The sequence below is a fragment of the Triturus cristatus genome, chromosome 6, assembly GCF_964204655.1.
Source record: "Triturus cristatus chromosome 6, aTriCri1.1, whole genome shotgun sequence".
Classification (NCBI taxonomy): domain Eukaryota; kingdom Metazoa; phylum Chordata; class Amphibia; order Caudata; family Salamandridae; genus Triturus; species Triturus cristatus.
Window position 1 is genome coordinate 1,396,289,592 of NC_140589.1, and position 23,493 is coordinate 1,396,313,084.

General features: G+C 43.0%; 1 protein-coding gene across 7 annotated transcripts in view; it reads left to right on the forward strand.

Moving 5' to 3' along the window:
- The window catches only part of RALGAPA2 (Ral GTPase activating protein catalytic subunit alpha 2), a 1,855,355-nt gene that overhangs the window by 1,109,555 nt on the left and 722,307 nt on the right, over window positions 1–23,493 (forward strand). For all 7 annotated transcript variants that reach the window (XM_085612413.1, XM_085612412.1, XM_085612410.1 and 4 more), the window contains one exon: window positions 1,224–1,292. In XM_085612413.1, coding sequence (XP_085468539.1) covers window positions 1,224–1,292 — 69 coding nt within the window. The remainder of the gene's footprint in view (window positions 1–1,223; window positions 1,293–23,493) is intronic.

Here is a 23,493-nt window from a genome sequence, read left to right on the forward strand (position 1 = left end):
CAGCCATATATCTCAGATACAATAAGAATTCAGCCCATCTTATTGTGGCATAGGGTTTGGACTGTCAATGAGTGTGTTGTAAACCGTGCCATACTTCAGGATGTGCTACAACTCGAAAATGCCAATGTTTTTAAATGGTTAAATTATGTGAAATCCTTCTTGACAGAAATTCACTGTCAACAGTACTTTGAGGATCCACTTTTAATGGCACACATATCCAGAAAACTATTGAAAAAACTGTGTATGGAACACCTCAGGGAAAAAAGATTGTTAGAGGAAATAAAGAAAAAGACGGTTTGCTACCATCAGTTGATATTAAGCGGTGCTAAATTACAACCATACTTATGCTTCCCTATGTCAAATTACGATAGATTTTGTCTTACACGTTTCAGATTTAACATTGTTTTTAGATTATTAACATTCCCAGTAATTAACTCCTAGTCTAAAGTATTGTGCTTATGCCCATGTGATGAATTATCTCTGCAATCTGATATTCATGTGTTGTTTTTCTGTAGATTTTACACTTTGCCCCGTAGGAAATTTATTGTCCCAATCCTAAAAGAGATGAAGGTAAATGGATGCCGCCCAGCGTTTTTAGAATTGCAAAGAATGGACACTGTATTTATTGTTGCTTCATTGTCAGAATTTTTTAAATGTTTTTAAACTCCGAAAATCGATGGATGGATAAATTTTAACTGTCCCTATAGAAAATTTTGTGCTTTGCCCTTGCTATAAAAACTGTGTACTGAGCCATTTTAATTGTAAATTTTTTATCTGTTGCTTTTATGGTTATTGATTTTTAACCGAATAAAGTACTTTTGACTTTGAATTTGATCAAATAAATAAAATAATAAAAAATATGATTTACCAATTTCAGTTAATTATCCTTACATTGTTATAAGTAAAAAAATAAAATATTGGGTATCCATAAACTGAGTTTTGATCTAACAGGAATGTTGTAGGGCTGGGCTTGTCGACAAATAGTGAAACGAAACCAGTTGCCGGGTTTGTTGACAAGGATTATTGTTTAAAGCATTTGCGTCCAACGAATTTCACTGGAGATTTTTTTGTATAAACTTTGGTAATGGTGAAATTCCAGCTAGATTTTTCTCTTTAGTGGGTCAACAAGGTCAAGTCTTAAAAGTTTATGAAAAGATTGAACCAAATATTCTGAGTCCCCCTTTGTGTTATCATGGATTTTGACTTGATTTCATTTTCTGCAGATTCTTGTCGCCACTATTGCATTCCTTTTGCCTAGCGCTGAGCATTCCTCCATGGAAACAGATAAAAAGGTACGTATTAACACTGCTGTGCATCTGCCATTACATTTTTAATATTGATTTAGAGTTGAGCGCACTGAATCTTAGAGGATGGAAGCCTAAAGTTAGGGGTGAGTTTATCTTGTTTGGTTGCTTGAACATGTGCATTCAAAATCATTTGTGTTTATGCACTCCAGTGTATGTACCAGACACTTTGGCATGCCGTTTCTTGCTTATCAGAGAGGTTTGTAGAAAATATATGTTCGAGGCATATGAGCTGCAGATTATACACTGTGCATAGATCGCCATCTGGTGTTGGGCCCGGATGTTTGCAGTTTGTTTTTCTTCTTGGACAATGTTTGGAAGTCACGAGTTCGGTGACTCCTCCTTCGGTCCGTACTGCGCATGGGCTTCGGCTCCATCCTCAGATTGTTTTTTTCCGCCATCGGGCTCGGATGTCATACTTCGTGCTCCGGCTTCGAACCTTTCCAGTTCGACCTTCGACGAAAAATCCTCGTCCATCGAGATTCTTCAGACGAAATCATCTTCTTCATCTCTCTCTTCGGCACTTTCTCGATTCCAGGCAGCGGCCTTCAGGCCTATCTCGACTCCGGTCTCGGCCGATGGAAAGGACTCCCTTCAAGAAGTGCCCAAAATGTGGGTCTAAATTTCCCCACACCGATCTACATCAGGTGTGCAACCTCTGCCTCTCTCCTGAACACGAGGCCCGAGACTGCCCCGCCTGCAAGTCTTTTCGATCGAAAAAGACTATTCGGGATCGACGAGCTCGACGCACCATGGCGCACTCATCGACCTCGGCTCCACCTGACATCTTCGGAGAAGACACCGGAGCTTCGGGACAGCAGCACACCGAACAGGAGGACGATGTCGTCAGCACTTCCGAAGCCGACGACTCCGACGTGGAGGAGATCACACCGGCGCAGAGGGTCGTGAGTACTCTACCCCCTCCCGCGCCCATACCAAAAGAGACTCCGGTTACACCTTCGCCTCCGGGCCTAGGGAAAACCAAGCATACCGCTTCCATCACCCCACCTTCGGGCCCGGTGAAGAGGCATCATAAGTCTCCCGGCGGCTCGGGCTCGAGCCAGCCTACTAGCGACGCCGAAAAACACCCTTTGGCACCGAAGAAAACCACACCAAGCTCCGTTCCGAAGCCATCGGTGTCGAAACCTGGCCTCTCAATGCCGACAAAACATAAATCCCTCGGCACCGACGCTCCCGTGCCGAAGCCTGCCTCGGCACCGAACAAAAAATCGGAGGCCCCGAAAAAGCATGGCACGGATAAACCAACGAAGCCGTCGGCTCCGAAAACATCGGCACCGACAAAGGAATCGGTGCCGGAGGAGCTATTCATGCCAGATCCTCGTCAAAAGACTTTAACAAAGGATCCAAAGACTGGACATTTGACTTTGTCTTCCAGGAAAAGACATTTAGACAGGCCAGCTCCTCCTCCACCGCCAAAACGGAAGGACTCTGCCACATCCCCCTTCAGAGTACCCTCCCCACCACCTCCACCACCTCCACCTCCCCCATCTCCGCCTCCACCTTCTCCACCCTTGCCTCATCGCTCTCCAACCCCGTCTCCAGACCCTGATGACCAAGGGGATCCATATTATGATCCAACAGATGCACCACAGGACCCCACTCCTCCGGGAACACCAGACCCATGGGAGGATTATCACAATCCAGATGTCCCAGATGTGCCTCAGGATGATCTTTATCCACCCAGGCCATCTCCACCGGAGGACTCCCTGGGGTTCCACCACTTGTTACAACGGGCGGCACATTATCATGGGGGGGAGTTACACAGTGATCCAGTTGAGGAAGACTTCCTACTTGACACTTTTTTTTTTTTTTTTTTTAATTCTTTTTATTTGCAGTTTTCAAAAACAAACTTAAAACAACATCACTCACTATTGTGTACATATGACAAGCAATGACGATACGCCTCCACATCGAGCAGCTCATCACAATTTGGGTACAATCACACGTACTCAGTGCTACATTATCAAGTGCGTGGCATACAGGAGCCAATCGTCCCATCCCGCCCGCATGCGGCATCGTAAACCAGTTCAGCACCCAAAATAGTCCCCCCGAGAAGTACGGTCATCCCCATCTTGCGTCCGCCTTAGGGAATAGTATCGAGTCACAGCGCCTGCAGTGTAGCTTGCTCCAACCATTGTGTGAAAGGCCCCCAAATGTCCTTAGGTCGTGAACGCAGCGGCATAAGCTCCCAGTACAGGGCAAGTTGTGTTTGACAATAGACTGCGCTCGTGACCCACGCACGAATGCTAGGTGACGTAGCAACTCCCCAGTGCATCGCAACTTGTCTTCTAGCTAATAACAATAGCATCGCTGGCAGCTTGCGGTGCTTGGGCCTAATCATGTGCAAAATACCAAGCAGCGCAGCCTGCGGGGTGCACGGGATCTGTAAGCCAGTGAGTTCGCATATAATCTCTACTACCCTTTCCCAGAATGACGACAAGGTAGGGCAGTGCCATGCCATATGCAAAAAGGTGGCGCCATGAGTGTAGCAGCGCCAACATTCATCCGTGTCTCTTAAACCCATTCGGTGCAGTCGACTAGGGGTACGGTAGGTCATGTGTATATATTTGAAGTGGATCAGGCGCAGTCCTACTTGACACTTTTGACATCGCAGATAAATCTACTGCCATATTACCCATGCTTAAAGGGGTGACCAAACATGCAGCAGAGGTTTTCAAAGACCCAGTCAGGGCTAGGGTCTTAAACCCCAGAATAGAGAAGAAATATAAGGCAGCCCCCACAGATCCTGCCTATATTAAAGGACCTGCTCCCTTAGACTCATTAGTGGTATCCACAGCTAGGAAGCGATCCAATTCTCAGTTATCGGGTGAGGCTCCACCACCCGATAAGGAGTCCAAGCTCTTAGATGCGTCAGGCAAACGCACTGCCTCGCAAGCTGCCAATATGTGGCGCATCGCCAACACGCAAGCGCTGCTGGCATGGTACGACAGAGCGCACTATGATGAGCTGGAGGCTATCATGCAACATCTCCCAGAGAAATATAAAAATAAGGCTCATGAACTGATACAAGAGGGAAAGATCATTACCAACACCTCTATTAAATGTGCCCTTGACGCAGCAGACACAGCTTCCAGGGCTATAAATACCAGTGTTCTGCTTCGCCGCCACGCCTGGCTCAGAATCTCAGGCTTTAAGCCGGAGGTCCAAGCATCTATATTGAACCACCCTTTTGACCAACAACACTTATTTGGCCCAAAAGTAGACGAAGCCCTGGAAAAAATGAAGAAGGATACAGATACGGTGAAGTCTATGGGGGCATTACAATCCCACACTCCTAGACGCTCCTTTCGCCGTTCCTCCTTTCGAGGCACAGGCAGGGGTTACTCTGCCGATAACGCCTCTACGTCCTACAAGTCCCCTCCTCAGACTACCTTCACAAAGGGCTATCAAAGAGGTGGATATAGAGGGAACAATAATAAAGGCAGGGTCAAAACCAACACCGCCCGTTCTGCCACACCGCCCATGCAATGACTTTCCCCCGCTCCCCCCAGACCATTCCACTCCAGTCGGGGGCAGACTACAAAACTTTTTTCAAACCTGGGAGACCATAACATCAGACAAATGGGTGACCCAAATTATTCGGTCAGGGCCTCGAACTAACCTCTACCCTCCCCCCCCCAAATATTCCACCCAGGCACCGTACAATGTCACAAGAACATACCACACTGCTGAAACAAGAGGTAATCTCCCTCCTGCAAAAACAAGCTATAGAGCAGGTCCCCGTCAATCAGCAAAATTTAGGGGTCTACTCTCTGTACTTTCTGATACCTAAGAGCGACGAGACCCTACGGCCCATTCTAGACCTCCGGCCTCTAAATGCATGCATACATTCAGACCATTTTCACATGGTAACTCTCCAACAAGTTCTCCCACTCCTCTGCCAGGGCGACTTTCTCACTACACTGGACTTGAAAGATGCATACTTTCATATTCCAATACACCCTTCTCACAGAAAGTACCTCAGATTTGTGGTGGACGGCCAACATTATCAGTTCAAGGTTCTCCCCTTCGGGGTCACAACTGCAGCACGAGTGTTTACCAAATGCCTAGCAGTAGTGGCGGCACACCTCAGAAGACAACACATTCACGTCTTCCCTTACTTGGACGACTGGCCAATAAAAGCCGCGTCCTACAACCAGTGTGTGCAACATACAAACACTACCATCCAACTACTCCACCAGCTAGGTTTCACGGTGAACCACCAAAAGTCCCAGCTAATACCGTCTCACACAAAGCAATACCTCGGTGCCACTATAGACACCTCAAAAGCTATAGCCTATCCCAATTCAGCCAGAATCGCAAGCATACAAGCCTTGCGCCAAAGATTCATCCTTCAGCACTCTCTCCCAGCAAGAGTGTTTATGAAGCTAATAGGGATGATGGCATCTTGCATCTTCATAGTGCCTCATGCAAGACTCCACATGCGTCCACTCCAAGAGTGCCTAGCACGCCAGTGGAACCAGGCCCAGGGACAGCTGACGGATCTGGTGTTGGTGGACGGTCGCACCCATCGCTCTCTGCAGTGGTGGAACACCACAAACCTTTCCAAAGGGCGACCGTTCCTGGACCCGGTTCCTCAGGTAATTCCAACAACGGACGCATCGCTCTCCGGCTGGGGAGCGCACCTATTACACCTCACAGTGCAAGGTATATGGACGCCACAACAAAAGTTACTCCACATCAACCATCTGGAGTTATTGGCGATCTTTCTAGCCCTCAAATCGTTTCAGAAACAAATCTCAGCCAAAGCAGTCCTCATTCGCACAGACAATATGACTGCAATGTACTACATTCAAAAACAGGGGGGGACACACTCTCCCCAGCTCTCTCGGTTAGCTCAGAGCATATGGAGATGGGCAATCCCACAAAAAATCTTTCTCCTGGCACAACACGTCCCAGGGATACAAAACACCATGGCAGATCTGCTCAGCAGACAAACGCAGCAAATGCACGAATGGGAACTGCATCCACAAGTTTTTCACCCATTCTTTCACAAGTGGGGGCATCCTCAGATAGACCTCTTCGCCACCCACGAAAACAAAAAATGCCCAAGCTTCGCCGCCAGATACCCACACCCATTGTCCAAAGGCAATGCGATATGAATGAACTGTTCAGGCAAATTTGCATACGCCTTTCCACCTCTCCCGCTAATTCCATTAGTGGTAAGGAAGCTACAACAGCACTCCCTCACACTCATTCTGGTAGCTCCAACATGGGCCAGGCAGCCGTGGTACACCACACTACTACAGCTCTCAGTGGTACCACACCAAAAACTGCACCTGTCCCCATGCCTCCTAACCCAGAACCATGGAGAAATCAGGCACCCGGACCCAGCTCAGCTCAACCTTGTAATCTGGCTCCTGAAATCTTAGAATTTGGATACCTTAACCTTCCCCCTGATTGCATGAACATTATCAGGGAAGCCAGACGTCCTACCACTCGAGCATGCTATGCCGCAAAGTGGAAGAGATTTGTTGTTTACTGCCGTAACAATACAATCAACCCTTTAGATGTATCCATACAGCACATCATATGCTACCTGCTCCATCTACAAAGGTGTAACCTGGCATACTCATCCATCCGTCTACACCTAGCAGCAATTGCTGCTTACCTGCAAAACAGACAGTATTTTTCACTTTTCAGAGTGCCTGCTATTAAAGCTTTCATGGAAGGCCTTAAAAGAGTAATTCCGCCGAGGGCACCACCCTCACCTGTGTGGAATCTAAACGTAGTTCTTACAAGGCTGATGGGTCCGCCTTTCGAACCAATGCATAAATGTGAGCTGCAATTCCTTACTTGGAAAACAGCTTTTCTCGTAGCTATCACTTCCCTTAGAAGGGTTAGTGAAATACAAGCGTTCACTATACAAGAACCCTTTCCTACAGATACATCACAGCAAGGTGATACTTCGCACAAATCCAAAATTTCTGCCCAAGGTCATTTCCCCCTTCCATCTCAATCAATCGGTGGAATTACCGTTTTTTTTCTCGCAACCTCTGTCTGTTGCGGAAAGGGCTCTACATACACTTGATGTTAAAAGGGCTTTACTTTATTCCATACAAAGAACGCAATCTTTCAGAAAGACTAAACAGTTGTTTGTCTCGTTCTCTCCACCACATAAAGGCAACCCCATCTCAAAATCAGGGATAGCTAGGTGGATTGTAAAGTGCATACAAATTTGCTATCACAAAGCAAAAATAACATTATCTGTTCCACCTAAAGCCCACTCTACAAGAAAGATAGGGGCTTCTTTGGCTTTTCTAGGGAACATACCCTTAGATGACATCTGCAAAGCAGCCACATGGTCAACACCGCACACCTTCACAAAACATTACTGTGTAGACATGCACTCCAAACAACAAGCTAGTGTGGGCCAGGCTGTACTAAAGACACTGTTTCAAACCACTGCAACGATACCGGTGGTCGCCGCTAGGGTTGGGTACTGCTATATAATCTATGCACAGTGTATAATCTGCAGCTCGTATGCCTCGAACGGAATATGCTACTTACCAGTATGCATCTGTTCTTGGCATGTAGAGCTGCAGATCTATACACGCCCACCCGCCTCCACGGCTACCTGTATCCGTACCAGTCTATCTTATTTAGATACAACACACCTGGGTTTCTTTACTATTATCACTACGCTCCATCTTTTCCCTGCTGGCGAAAAACAATCTGAGGATGGAGCCGAAGCCCATGCGCAGTACGGACCGAAGGAGGAGTCACCGAACTCGTGACTTCCAAACATTGTCCAAGAAGAAAAACAAACTGCAAACATCCGGGCCCAACACCAGATGGCGATCTATGCACAGTGTATAGATCTGCAGCTCTACATGCCAAGAACAGATGCATACTGGCAAGTAGCATATTCCATTTTTGTGATTGTGATCAAGTATAGAGATTTGCAAATACTCATAGACCCCCCCCATCTCTCAGTTGTGAACAAAAACACCTCTTTTGAAAGTTAAACACTGTTTTAAGTGAAGTTTTCGTTTACCGTGCTGTGGCAGAGACTGATGCTATGGTGATTGTTCTACCATATGGACATGGTTATGCCTAGAATCCATGCTCAGATCCAAGGTAAACCTCCCGAAAAACTTTCAGTTAAATGCAGAATTTGGAATTTTAAACTGAAAATTGAAAACAATATTTAATGAAAATTTGTAAATGACCCAATCTCATGATCTCGTTTCAAAAGCATGTTCACCCCATTTCGAGTGAATTTCTATAAAAATAGATGCCCCAGAAAACTTCATTTCAGAAATAGACATATGTAAGAGGTAACTCTGATGGTTGACTTGTTAATGCTTCTTTGACATGCTACATGGCTTGTTAACAGACATACTTTTAATGAATTCTTGCTGTTGAAAATTCCTTTGAGTCTCTTTCCCCGACACCAGGCAGAATCCCGAATTGTCAAGTCTCGGGTTTTAGGTGGGGCCCATCACTCTTGCTTGACATCTCACAGCCTCACAGGAAGCGATGTGTCAGCAGTATATGTAGCTCTGGTAGCGCCGGTCCTTTTGCTTCCAGATGTGGGCTATGGAGCCACTGGTGATGTTCCCTGGCGTTTTTTTAAATGTTGTATCGTTTTTTTCAGTCAAACTTGGAGCATGTCTCAACCCCAGTCTCCTTGTGTTAAGCAATGCATGATCTTCCAACTCCCAGTGTCATTTACAAATCTGCATTATGATTGCCTGCCGTACCTGAATACTTCACACAACACATCATTGTGTAATCTTGGTGCCTAAATGCATCCCAAGAGCATCCGAGAGCAAAGTCAACCAGAACCGCAAGAAGGTGCACAAACACTTCAATTCCCACCATCAAAATAAAAGGAATATATCCAAAATGCAGTCCTGCTCCTGTTCAAAACCCATTCCTGTGTTGATTTAGCAAACTATGCAACTCAACTCCAGCCTGTTGCTTTCAATCAAACAGGTTTTCTGTAAGGACTTGAAACAGCCTCAAATATCCTTATACTGGGGAATTCCGTTACAACTTCAAGAGTGTGTTACCAAATATAAGTATCTAGGAATCCTATTTCACAATTGCAATACTTTCTGCAAACATCTGTCATCATTGAAATCTAATGCTCAGTCATTGGTGTTTGTCTTTAAGGCCTTAGCCAGGAATCGGAGTAGCCCTTCTTTAGAACCATTACTACAGGCATTAAAATGAAAATTGTTACCAGTGTTGACATAGTTTCAAAGCCCTACTAGGAAAATTCAAAAATTGTTTAGATTGGACTGTATGCAATGTGTATATATAGCTTTATGCTCTTCCCAGTTGTATATCGTAATTCAATTTAAGATTAAGAGTTCTGTCCTGTAGGGCAAACAATTGCACAGGAAAGGACTCAATTTGTGTTATAAACTGAAGAATGCTCCAATATAGACATTAACCAACTACTTATGGTCAGAGATTGAATTTGTGAGGGAGGGTAATAGAAATCCTAGGCAAGAATATCTTTTCTCTGCCCTGGAAAAATTGACTTTTGAAGAGCAATGAAACACTACAACGTTTGTTAATCTTTTAAAAAAAGACTGTGAATAGATCCCTAAAAATAGCTTCAATTGTTGGTGATAAAAATATTCTGGGTAAATAATCACATGCCTGGATGGTTATTAACTTTGATTTTCTCCGTCAATCTTATTTTCAAACATATTACTCTTTGCAATCGAAGCTTAACTTAGTTAAGCTTCAATTGCAAAGAGTAATATGTTTGAAAATAAGATTTATATACATTACACAACTCTGGTGTTTAATTCTGGATACTCACCTTTCAAGCAATGAGTATATTCCCAAGACAATATCTAATACAGTTGTTAAAGGAATAGTAATAACGAATGCAGACCTGCTGGTTACAAAGAAGAAATAATTTTGCATTGGTCATGTGTCTGCTCCACACGTATTAATGATCATAAACAATTGATTCGAGAACCTCTTAACCAAGAGAAAGTTTGTACATTTGGAGAAGCTCTCATTCATTGCTTGAAATGTGACTATCCAGAATTAAACAGAGTTGTGTAATGTATATAAATCATTGAAGCGAAGTCAGAAGGAAAGGAAAATAAACTAGAAAATTAATGACAGGGTTTTCTTTTTTTCTTATTATTTAAATCAGGTTTCTTAACCTGTGGTCTGGGGATCCTCGGAGATCCGCAAAGCCTACTCAGGTGATTCGCAACTGTAGGAGATAATTAAATAACATTAATATATTAGTAAAGTGTATATAAATAAAGAAGCAAAATTGAAAACTGAACATTTTAAAATGTTGTGTAAATGTAAAGTAATTTGAAATTGACGTCTAAAAATGCAGTTGGTATCCTCAGCCTGATTGTGGGAGTAGTTTAAGTGCATAAAACAGAATATAGAATGGACGATGAGTGGCCACAATTGAAATTAGAAAAGCACCAAACTTCCCATTAAATTTAAAGTTTTGATTTTTTTTTTTATATCTGTGAATTAAATCAAATATATTATTATTTATATAGTATTTGTTTGATGAATGCTTGTTTCTGTATGTTTTTTGTATATTTTTTTAAAGATTCAAATCCTCAAACATTTTAGGGTGGGGTACCAGCTTCCAGTAATGACTAAGTATGGGTCCTCACATTCCAATGATTTTTCAGTGGGGTTCCTGGCCTCTAGTCATGATTAAGTGGGGGTCCACAGAAGTCAAAAGTTTAAGAACCACTCATTTAAATGATCTCAATTTGTGAATTCAATGTGATGCTCCCAGTGATTAACTTTATTTCAAGATTCTATAAAATGAGGGCCAGAAAGCAATCACTGGAAAATAGTAATTGATTTATATTTTTATAAATATAATTGTGCTGTTGTTTCCTTGAATGAAAGGACATTGTCATAGTTAAAAATATGAATGCAATAAACATAGATTTCTGGTAGTAATCATATTTTGTGGGACACCACCACCACTGTCCATTACATCAGCAGACAGGGCAGTTTGGGGCCGTGGACCCTATATTGGAAGGTGATTTGCCTGTGTCAGTGGGCGCAGCGATGGGGAATTTTCCCAGAAGTGGCTGATCTAGCATATTCCTTGCGTGTGAGGGCAGATGCTTTCAGTAGAGTACCACAAGTGTGTGTTGTACCTGGAAAGTAACGAAGGTGATCTTTTCCAGATTGGAGTTCCAGTTTGTGGATCTCTTAAACACAGCCCCAAACAGGAAGTATCCTCAGTTTTGTGGCATACACTATCATCTGAATGGTTCACTGGGGATTCGCCTTCAGGTTTGACTGGTCTCAGGGCCTGCGCTACCCCTTTCTGCTGATTCTTCTTCTGTCAAAGGTACTGTAAAAAGTGAGAAAGTATTGCTCACAGCTGATGCTTTTTGTCCCAGAATGTGTGCAGTGTATACATTTCACCCATCTGTTGGCACTCAGCACACAGACGCCTCTTGCTCTTCCATGCAGTGTAGACTTGCTTTTGTATCCGGATGGTCAGGTCCTCCAAATGCCATGGCTGCATGCATGGAGGTAGAGTGGTTGGCCAGAGCAAATATGTTCAATGCTCCGAGTCAGAAGCTGGTCTTTTCGACTTCTTGTAATTTGGGTCATCCCGTTCACAGCAGGGTCTCTCAGTGGCTACGGTTAAGAGCTAATTGACTGCCTTGGTGCATTTATTAGTCTTTCTGATCATATCTCCCTGTTTAGTTTGCCAATGGTGGTGCAGTTTCTGGACGTTTTTCCTCACTTCTTTTTTTATTGCCAGTTGGCCCAAAATGTACTCCTGTGTCATTGTGTCTGGAAGTGGCCACACGGCTGGAGCTGCATGGTTACTCCTGATGGCGCTGACAATATATTGCTGGGAAAGTTTACTGAACCAGTTTGAAGTCTAAAATGATAATTTATAACTTAAAGAATCAGAGCAAACATTATGGCATCTTAATTCATCACAAGAAATATAACCCAAACCTGGCACAGCATCTGCAGATAATTTACACATTTCTGGATAGTTACCAATGCTGGCTTTTTCACCATAAGCCCATCTGACGCACACTCGGGAAATGTTGATGCCATTTTCTCTGTTACCAATACAAACAGCAAGAGGCCTGGTGGCTTTTTGTATCCTTCTGGTGCCACAAGCTCAATTCTTTGCCTGCATAATCCCAATGGAAACATTATTTTTACAGCCACTTAAAGGGTCTTGTATAGGTGGATGCAGAGATTCTTAAGTCCCTGCAAGGGTGATCCTTCCCAGGCCCAGTTTCCTTGGTGATCACCTTGCTGACAGATGCCTCCTTACAGGGATGGAGAGCACGCTTGGGACCTTTACCCTTCACAGACCTGCAGACCCTGGATGAGCAGGGCAAGCAATTTCCATGTTCTACTTGGACAAACAGAGAGGAGTGGGTTCCCCTTGGTCATGAGGTCAGAGAGCTCTCATTTTGGATCATAGACCGAGAAAGTGGTCTGTCAGCTGCTAATGTGTCAAGGAAGGAGAATCAAACTGTTGTCTTCCTGAGCAGAATGCTTTCTGTGAATCACGAGTGGAAACTGACAAACGAGGTGATGTATCAAGTTTGTCAGTTGAGACTTCTCCAAAATTGATCTCGTTGTGACATCTGCAACCAAGAAGTGTCCTCTCTTCTGCTCAAGACTGTTCCTTCCTCGCATTCTCAATGATGTTTCTAGCTTCGTTCAACTTTAGAAATATAGGAAGGATATCCATCATTTGCCTTCATCCAGAGCATGCTGTAGAATACAAGGTCACATTCCTTACCAGTAAACATGTTTAGATAGATGACTGAAGTTCCATCCCTGGCCACTTTTCCTCCATTTACTGTATTTTCAAAAAGCAGGGTGGTTCTCAGAGTACATCTTTATTTGCTTTCAAAAGTTGCTACAGCATTTCAAACGTCCCAGATAGTTACTCGTACCATATTTTTATCCTCTATGTCATCCATATTCATCCATGTGGAACTTCGGAGTCACTTTGTCTCTAGAACACTTGTTTTCTGTGTGCACGGCAATTAGCCAATAGCTTGCAAGAGTCTGAGTTAAGGAAAGCAGTAAGGAAGCAAATGACTTCTGGGTGGCTCTTTCTCATCACTTCTATGAGCCAGTATGAGGTACAACAGCCACTTCTGCTCTCTTGAGAGTTGTTACGATCCATACAAACTGCCGTTCTACAGCTTATTGTTCTGTGGGCTCATTTGCTAAGCATTATTGTCTGGTGTTTGAGGAGCAATCTCATTTTGATAGTGTCTTGTTCCTCCAAAGTGCTTTGTATTGTATACCCCCCACCCCATCCCCCATCTAGCTGCATTAGAATTTGTTAATCTAGAGATTCTGCAGGAGCAGGCACAATAAAAGAACAATTTACTTACTCTGTTTCAAAGTTCAGTTTGATAAATACTGAATTCCAGTAGATCCTGTGGTGCCTCTTGAGAATGTTTGTTATAGTTTCAGTTTTTTTCTGGCACAGTCCATTATGGCTGTCAATACGAATGGAAAAATTTCACACAAAGCAATAAAGGTAGGTGGGTGGAAATTCTGCCACCCGCAATTCCAAGGGTCTCTGTGCGTGGGAATTATTGGGCCTATAAATTCCAGGCCCATTAATACTAGGCCAGTAGGCACCAGACCTTTTCTCCACAATGCATGTAGCAGCACAGCCAAGTCCCTGTCCGACTCCTGCAGCAATACTGGGGAGCAGACTGTGCTCTCCCTAGACAAGTTAAAGCCTTCCAAGAACCTTCTGCCCACACTCCACCACCTTGCCCCTCCACTGGTGTTTGCAGTGACGCTTTCTGCATCCTCTGAGCAGGTGGAAATTGTCAGCATTTTTCTTAACGGACTTTGGGGGCACTGCACAGAAAAGGACACAGTAATACCAGGTGTGTACAATTATTCCCCATCCTGGGGAGAAACGTCCTAATAACTGAAATCTGATGTATGGATACTGGCCAGAATTGAAGATTCGGGAAGATTCCGGCCCACTTGTATCCCTGTGCAAAAAAACCCTACCTACTTGTAACAAAGATCTATGTTTGTGACCTTAGTGGAGACGGAGGAAAATATGGACTGGTGTGAGATCACTGTTGCTTGACATCCATATCTACTCCCTGCATGGCAGTTCTGCCCAGGTCACGTCATGAGCAAGATTTGTGCCATCTAGTGCCATAGACTTGACATTGATGCAAAATGTCCACATCCAGTCCGACGCCTGAGAAAAGGGGATTTTTTAAGGAATTTGTGGTTGTTTCTTCAGTGATCAGAAAGAAGGTTACCACATGTAGGTAGCTAGTCTTTTGGGGATTCTCCTGAAGTTTTGACTCCCACTTCATAGCTGAACACTATCAAATTTGGCAACTAAACAAACACAATAGGAATCTGTTTGGTAGGGCTTCAAGAAATAGGCTGCCAAGAATGGCCTCAAAGTAGTTTCATTGCACCTTTAACCAGAGAGTTCTACTACCAAGTAATTAAAGAATGTATATTTATAGTTCTGTTTGAAGAAAACAGTGTGTTACTTAGTAAGATAAACAGATCATCTGATTGCCGCCATATCTACCCATTTTCAATCAAGACCTCAAGTTATGTGGCTTAAGGGCCCAAGTGCAAGGGAGCTTGGCAATGCCATTCATGATGGACATTACCTATTAAAAAGGATTTACCATTATAAAAAGTTAAAGAAAAAAGCTATTGCCAATGAAGTGAGGAGATATTCTGAATTCCTATCCCCTTTACCGTCTTCTGGCACCCAAGTCACAACAGAGGCTTTGGTTTTGGTTCCAAAATGGGAGACTGTAACGGCAAGACAGTGACTCAACTGGATCATAAGACAGAAATGTGTTATTCAGTTTCATCGACTTGTGTTTCCCTTCTGAGGGTGTCCATCCCTTCTCAAGGCAATGTTTAGATATCCTGGTACAAGTCGCTCAGAAAACATTTTAGAAATCATCTTTTTAATAGTTTCAGAAATTACCTATCTGCTCAGTACAGAGAAACATGTTTGAGTTTATCCCTCTCCAGAAGATTCTCACTCCAGTGAATTCTCCTTTCCGATTCTATATGCGAGCAGCTTTCTATGTGAGCGAACTGATTTGAAACTTTTTTTTTTAATAGCAAAGACCCTTTTCTGGCACCAGGTGTGGTGGGACATCCTGTGAGACTCAAACTGAAGTTATCTGGTGGGCACTGAGCCAGTGACATTGGTTGCTCCTTTCCTGCTCCTCTCAGATGTTAGAACCAGAAGCACCAATTTTTTTAAATGCTTTTGTTCGGACTATGCCCCCCTTCTATGGGGAAATTTAAGATCCAAAAACCTTTCTAGAGGATAATCACCAAATAGTAAGAAGGCACATAGGATGGATATGCAACATAAGGGGTCTTCCTCTTAAACTGATTATGAGCACAAAGAGATAGGAAGCATTCTAACTCTTCATCAGTACCTATTCCTTTTCTTGAAAAGATGCAGCCTAAGCAGGTACTCTCCACCAAGGCTGGTTTGTCATTCATATATGTGCAAGTATGTTAGCCATTTTTGTGTCTGAGGCCCTTGAACGTGCCCTCTGAAGCCATAGCTGTTCTAGGGGCCTTTGGTGTCTTAAGACCTTGGTATGTAACCAGCGACCCCAGCCATTGGTCTATCTAGCTGAGGTTTTCCAGCACTTTGTCCTAGTGGCACTGGTCTTCTGTAGCTTCAGAACTGTAGTGAGAAACACTATGCTTGCAGTTGGATTGTAAATTACACAAGCAGTGCCAGGCCCAACACCACACCCACTGCCATCGATGTCTTCTCCTGTTAAGACACCCCTGACTGATTTTATACTGAAGCCTAGCCTACGAGGAAATTTATAGTTCATTACCTAGCAGACACCCCTGACTGATTTTATACTGAAGCCTAGCCTACGAGGAAATTTGTAGTTCATTACCTAGCAGAGACCTGTGGTCTTGGATAAATATCAGGATCTATTGGGTCCAGACTCAGTTGACCAGAGATTTCACAATATTTGTTTGAGTAGAGATGAAAATGAGAACAGCAAGGATTTTCTTCTTCTGCCTCCTAAACATTTTGATGCAGAAACATTACTACACTAACAAAATGGGGCCGAGTCAGAAACCTGCAAAGAGTTGGGGGAATTACTGCCACGCACCTGAGTGGGCTTGAGTTCCTTGGCGCTGTGGTCTCCTTGCTGGCTGTGGCGTCTCCCTCCCGCCGTCGCCTGCCTTCCGCCGCGACCGCTGTGTGGGGGGAGCACCCGACGAAACTACATCACCCAGGATTCCCTGGTAACGGAAGCAGGAAACACGCTTTCAGCGCGCCCGGAGGCGCTACATAACGGACCCTGCCCACCGCGACGCGGGAAGCGCGCGGGCAGCGCCGGGAGAAGCCCGGGACAAGGGCGGGGCCGTCTGTGGCCGTCAGGGGCCGAAGGAGGCCGGGCTGGGCCACCCCTCTAAGGCAAGTGATCACGCCATAATTGGACACCCCTTGCACTACATCACCATTTGCTCCGAATCTATTCACTTCACGGAATTGACTTACCCATGTAAGCTTGCAATACGTATTACCCTGAGAGTTGGCTGGCTAAAAATTTGTTAGAGAGACTTTCGACCTTATCGGTGGACATTTACTAAATGGTGCCCAAGTAGTTGTAGGTTTGCTTGGTACTTTCTCCAATCTCTACTGGCAGAAGTTCATCGATACGTTTGGTACATGAGTGTAGTTAAATCCAGATAGTGTAATAAGGGGATAGGGGGGTAGACGTTGGATTCTTGTCTTTGTGTGTGATCCAACTTAGAACTTACTACTTACTGTGTTGTATTTGTGGTGACAGCTTAAGTAATATATCTTGAGGCGCGGGGCACTTAGGTTGGCCATAGACAGCTAAGCAATAGGGCTCTGAATTTAATCGTGACCCATATTGTTAATTTATGGTAAAGAAATATTCAACTATGGATAACTACCTTGTGAAAGTAGTAAGCCAAATTAACAAGGATAGAAGGAAGTCATTGGGCCGCGAAAATACTACTTCCACCAATTTAGGCACGCTGAGTAATAGTGGTAATACTATTATAAATACTGTGACGCCTAATGTCCCAGTGACTGAGTGTTTGTTAACAGAGTTTACGGCGCTTCCTGAGTCTCCTGTAGTCTTAGAGCGTCCTGTACCTATGCCTGTAGACTCTAACACCACACCCCTGAATCTTTTGGAAGAAACTAGAATTGTCTCTCTTTCCGAATGCTCCCCAAAAAAAAGGGTTGTAAGGGAGTGTAGGAAAACGAAACTAAACAGAGGTGGAGCACAGCAAAAATCGAACTGTCAAGTCACCACAAAATACCCCTTTATCCAAAAGGGGACTATGACCGATAACTGTGGCAATGATACATTTTCATCAGACACTATGTCCTGTATTATTAAGGCCTTTGAGGACAAATTAGAGGCAGTGGTAAAACCACTAGTTGAAAAAATAGATAGATTATCCGCAGAAGTGCTTAGATTAGGTGGCTCCCTATCCACATTGATTAACACTCAGACTAATCCGCAGGGTGGTTCAAAAGAGCAAGAGGAAATAAATGCACGAGTCCCGTCCAAGGAGAACATTCCCCCATCTAATTCTACCCTAAGCAACCATTTGCCAGACAAAATAATTGCCCTGGACTCTGATCCATCCTCTTCAGGCTGGACAATGGTTCAAGCAAAGAAAACCCGCTCTATTAATTTACCCCCTCAATGCGAACCGTATGTTGTAGTACTTACAAATGTGCCACCTTTAGATACTATGCAGTCCAAGGTGCAAAATGAAACACACGACTGTCTTAAACGGAAAACAGTTTCCTGGCTACACCACAACTGTGGGTTCCCTGTCAACTATTCGGAACAGATTCTATCAACCAGACGGGTCCCCTGGATTGAGAGTGCCAGGAAAGCTTGTAAAGGAGATTGCATAATAATTAACTTTAAACATCCTCAACATGTGGCGACTGTACTACTTAGAGCAGCATCACTGGTACCAACAGAGAATAGTGTGGGTGCACACCCGCTAGGCTATTTCTACCAGCACCTATCTAGGGGTAAGCAGATTACCACTCCGAGCATACCTCAAAATGTTTTCCAAGGTCTACCATTCCAGATTAACATGAATAATAGGTACTTGGCACTAAGCTCCTTGGATTCGAATGATTGACTAATTCCATCCCCTGCGCCAGATAGGGAAACCAAGCTAACAACTCAAGGTGGAAATATGATTTTGTCCATTGCGGAAGCTAGTGATGAAATTGCCCAATTAGGGGTGGGGGTCCCCATGGTAATTACTGATAGCTTGGGCGAGAAGAGACAATCTGGTATCAGGCAGACTAAGGATGGGGGTCCAACCATCGTAAACTCACCACCGCATGGAAATAATGTATCACATACTATTGCGGACGGTGTAGCTGAATTTACTTCTGTTAGATTAATATCTTGGAACATAGCAGGGGTATCAAGGAACATGCAGGATGAGGATTGGTGCTCCTACATTGAAAACTTTGATATTATTCTTCTCCAGGAGACATGGGCCACAGATACACCGCATAGACTGGGTTATAAAACTTTTAGTCGGGGCGCAGTGCCATCCGCGAGAGGAAGAGCATCTGGCGGTCTGGTGATTTGGACAAGGGTTACTATGGAGGCAGAAATTACATTACTGCCGATTGATTCCCTAGATATAATGGGATTAAGAATGGTGACTAAGGGGAAAGAAACAATATACTTAATAAATGTTTACAATAGACCGCATCCCCATAGCAAAGATTCACAGGTAATAACCCATCTTGACTCGTTTTTAAATACTTTAAGTCCAAGTAAGCAGGTAATTGTTGGTGGAGATTTCAACTGCCAATATGAGCCGATATTGGGCTTGGATACCTTATTTGAGGAACAGGATATAGCTAATAATGTCCTTTCTGTAGAGTCCAATAATATGGTAAAAAATTCAAGAGCAGCTATGCAGATTTTACAAATTACCGCAAACCATGAATTAAGGGCGTGTAATGGCCGTTTTAAGTCAGATAGACCAGCGGCTCCAACTTTTGGTAGGGGGAACTACAGGTCTCATATAGATTTCTTAATGGCTTCCATGAATCTATGGTACTTAATAAAAGATTTTAATATAGACCATAGAACAGAGAGCGACCACTTCCCCCTCCATTTATGGTTACATCCAGAACCTTTCGTACAAAAAATAAATATGACAGATATATCAAATGTCCCAGTAGGAGATCACCAGGTCTCCAATAATAGACGTGCTATTAAGTGGCCCCACATTCTGGATAAAGACGAAACGATGTTAAATATATATAATTCATTTGCTGACGTATTGGAGGGAAGTCATATGCTTGTCCTAGGTACCCAGGATGTCCTTAACTCGCACTATAAACTTGTAGATGCACTCACTCCCCATCTAAGTAAAAGCTACAAAAAGGATCTGAGTCAGAAAGATAACACTCCAGCGACGACAAATCTTTGGTACAATAAAGATTGTCGCAAGGCTAAAAATGATCTGATTCAGGCTGTAAAAGTAAAGGACGCACAGGGAATTAAAGACAGTAGACTAGCATATAAAAAGACATTGTCCCAAGCAAAAAAAACCTGGGATGATGTTCTTTGGGATGACCTTTTGATTGCAGCTCACCAGAAAGAACAGGCCACATTTTGGAACTTAATTTCCAAAGGAAATAAAAAAGGCAGTTCATCTAGGGATATATATCTTGATGAAGAAACCTGGTGCAAGCACTTCTCTAAATTATACTGCAATACAAATGAGGAGATGGCCATGGATGATATCGAGATAAATAGATTACTTGATAATAATACCCGTCTACATTTTAGCCATGAAGAAACTGTTGAGGCACTCCTGGCTATTAAATCGGGTAAAGCACCAGGCCCTGACAAAATCCCCGGTGACTTGCTAAAGCACGATGTAGGAATTTGGGGACCCTATATAAATTTTTTATGTAACTCTATAGTGGCTGGGACACCAATTCCTGATTCATGGAAAGGGGCTGAAATTGTAACAATTTTTAAGAAAGGGGATCGCTATGACCCAGCAAATTACCGCCCCATTAGTTTAATTGATCTTTTACAAAAAACTTTCGCCAGACATATCTTAAATAGACTTTTACTGTGGATAAAAGGGGAACAGATTTTAACTAAATACCAAGCAGGATTCAGGCTAAAAACCAGCACAGTAGATCAAGTATTTAGATTTATGTGTATTTGCTGGAAATATATTAATATAAGAAAGGGAAGTTTGTACGTAGCATTCATCGATTTAAGGGCTGCCTTCGACCTTGTACCCCGTAAATTACTTTGGTCCACTCTCAAAGACATTGCAGTCCCTAGTGAGCTACTCAGGGAAATAATTAGACTCCACACAGGAAACTATGCTAGGGTTAGATGGGGGAAGGGAGGAGAAATCTCAAAAGAGATCCCTGTGAATCGGGGTGTCCGCCAAGGGTGTGTGCTGGCGCCCACCCTCTTCTCCTTATATGTTAACAATATACCCAATTATCTTAAAGATTGCAAACATGATTCCCCGAAATTAGCAGAGGAGGTAGTCACCGCATTGCTTTTTGCTGATGACACAATCCTCATCTCGCAAACCCCGCAAGGTTTACAAAACCTAGTAAACACCTTTAATAATTACTGTTTGGAAAAGGGACTAGAAATTAATTCATCTAAAACAAAGTATATGTCCATAAATCCTCAGAAATCCTTTAGAAAGAACTTGGCCTTAAACAACCAGAAGCTGGAATATGTTGAGAGCTTTAATTACCTGGGCATTATGCTAGACAGTTTACCCAATTGGAAAGGGCAACTGGAAAAAAGTAATTTAATTCTAAAACAAAATTCAATGCCCATCCTAAAGGTGCACGGCAGTAGTCAATCTAAATCAATCACGCCGGCACTTGAATTATTTAAAGCAAAGGCCCAATCAGCAGCACTTTATGGTGCCGAGGTCTGGGGTTATTCCTGCAACAACACTTTTAGGAAGGAAGAGAACAACTTTATACGCAGGTTACTCAAATTACCAGTAAGAACACCGATAATTCCAGTCTTTCTGGATATTAATCTTAAGAGAACTGACCATCAAGCTACACTAAGGCCTCTACTCTATTGGATTAGATTATGGACAACCCCTGAGTTGAGCGATTACAAGAACGGATTTCTAGAAATAATTAGGATCGACGAATATAAAAGTATCCCCTGGTTAAAACACATCTCCCAGTGGTTCAAAAAGCTTGGGTTTACACATCTTTGGGAAAACCCTCAGAATATGTCACCATCTTCAAAAAACCTTTTGAAATCTGCTTTTTGGATATACGTAAAGAACGAAGTATCCACTAATACTGCACTGGGTACATTGTCACAGAAATTCTTATCTGTTAAGGATACCCCTATATTCGAACAATTCATGGATGAGATAAGACCACCACTAGCTAAAACACTGTATCTTCAATACCGATATGGAGTTTTACAGATAGCTGCAAACACTAGTAGTTGGAGGGGCAATGAAGACGAAAGTGGTTTGTGCACCCTTTGCGTACAAAAAGCAATAGAAAATGATGCTCATGTACTGTTTTTCTGCCCAGCATACAAAAAAACAAGAATTCAATGGATTAAACCCCTGTGTATAAACCTGGGGTTTAGGCTTTTTAAAGAGGCAGAACGTACATTCAAAGCAAATACTTCACAACTAATAGTCTTTGGTCTAAGTAGATTCCTATTCAATGTATATCTTATAAGGAATAAGAAAGGATACAAATTTTAATACTTAAAGACTGGTTAGCTAATGTACTTGGTTGGTTTGATACTATGAATTTTACTATTTTACCCTTTGCAAAATGTATTTTAATAACTTTTTATATATTATCTGGCTTTTTAACTAATTTATATGATTTTAGCATAGCTGTGATAGAATTGAACGTGATTGACCCCCATCATATTGCCTGGAACTTTGGACTATGTATTATGTTTTTTTAACCTATGTATGCTGCTTTTATGACAAAATAAGTCGAAATAAAGCTGAATTTAATTGAATTGAACAAAATGGAAGCAGTTTCAAAAAATCCCCTACAGGGGATTTTACCATTCCAGAAACCCATAACTGTGGTATACAAGCAACATTTGCAGCACCTGCATGAAAAATAAAAAGGTGTAAAACCTTGGCTCTGCCATTAAGCTTTATGTGGCCTGTGTCCAACCTCTTCATACCAATACTCGAGCTTTGTCTGAGCAACCTCAGAAAAGCTGCATTCACTACCAACCATATTGCAGCAAAAAAACATTGGCCAGTCCCAAAAGATCCTTTATTTCTGACCACAAACCCCACACCAGAAAGCCCTTGCAGTTCAATCCTATTTAACAACAATTAAATAAAATTACTTCCCATCCCCTTTTCCTTCAAAAGTACTGAAGCATTTGGGCTCACTAGATTGTAAGGTTTTCGCTTCTGGATTAACACTTGAGAAATACAAGGCAACCTATCTTATGGGTCGATTTACTCATGTGTTGAGAGATAATACGGCTTGGCAGTTTCCAGCCTATCACACCAAATATGTGTGTTTTTATTTTTACCTATTTGATAAAAGGCTGGATGGATGTTCCAAAACAAGCAGTCCCAACTGGATTGGAAGCAGTGAACAGTTGCCTTATCTGAATAGTCTGTTGCTGTCCTACAGGGACACGCATGGATGTAATTTATAAGCTTCTTGTGTGCACCCAAACGCAACTTCTTAACATGCATTTTGGTGGCCGGCAATTTACTTGGAGAGAAATTTGATATCTCCCGAGAGAAACTCAAGCAGCATTAAGCTTCTCATCATAAATTGGGTTTAGCATTCATGGGTTTCACCAGCATTATAGCAAATTTCAGGTTCACTAGACCAGGACGAGATCCAGCCTCTACCGCACTCGTTTTTTGTATCCCTACAGAGGTAGAAGCTAAGACCAAGGCAGAAAACTGAACCTTCTGATTTCTGGTCCTACAATTTCAAACATTTTCAAGCTCTAGTTCAGTAATTGCTACTGCTCTCCCTTCAGGGGTCAGGCACCTGCTCAGTATCAAAAATAGTAGATTGCTTCCTTGAACTAGAGTTCCCAGCATAGCGTGAAATTAGACTTTTTCCTCC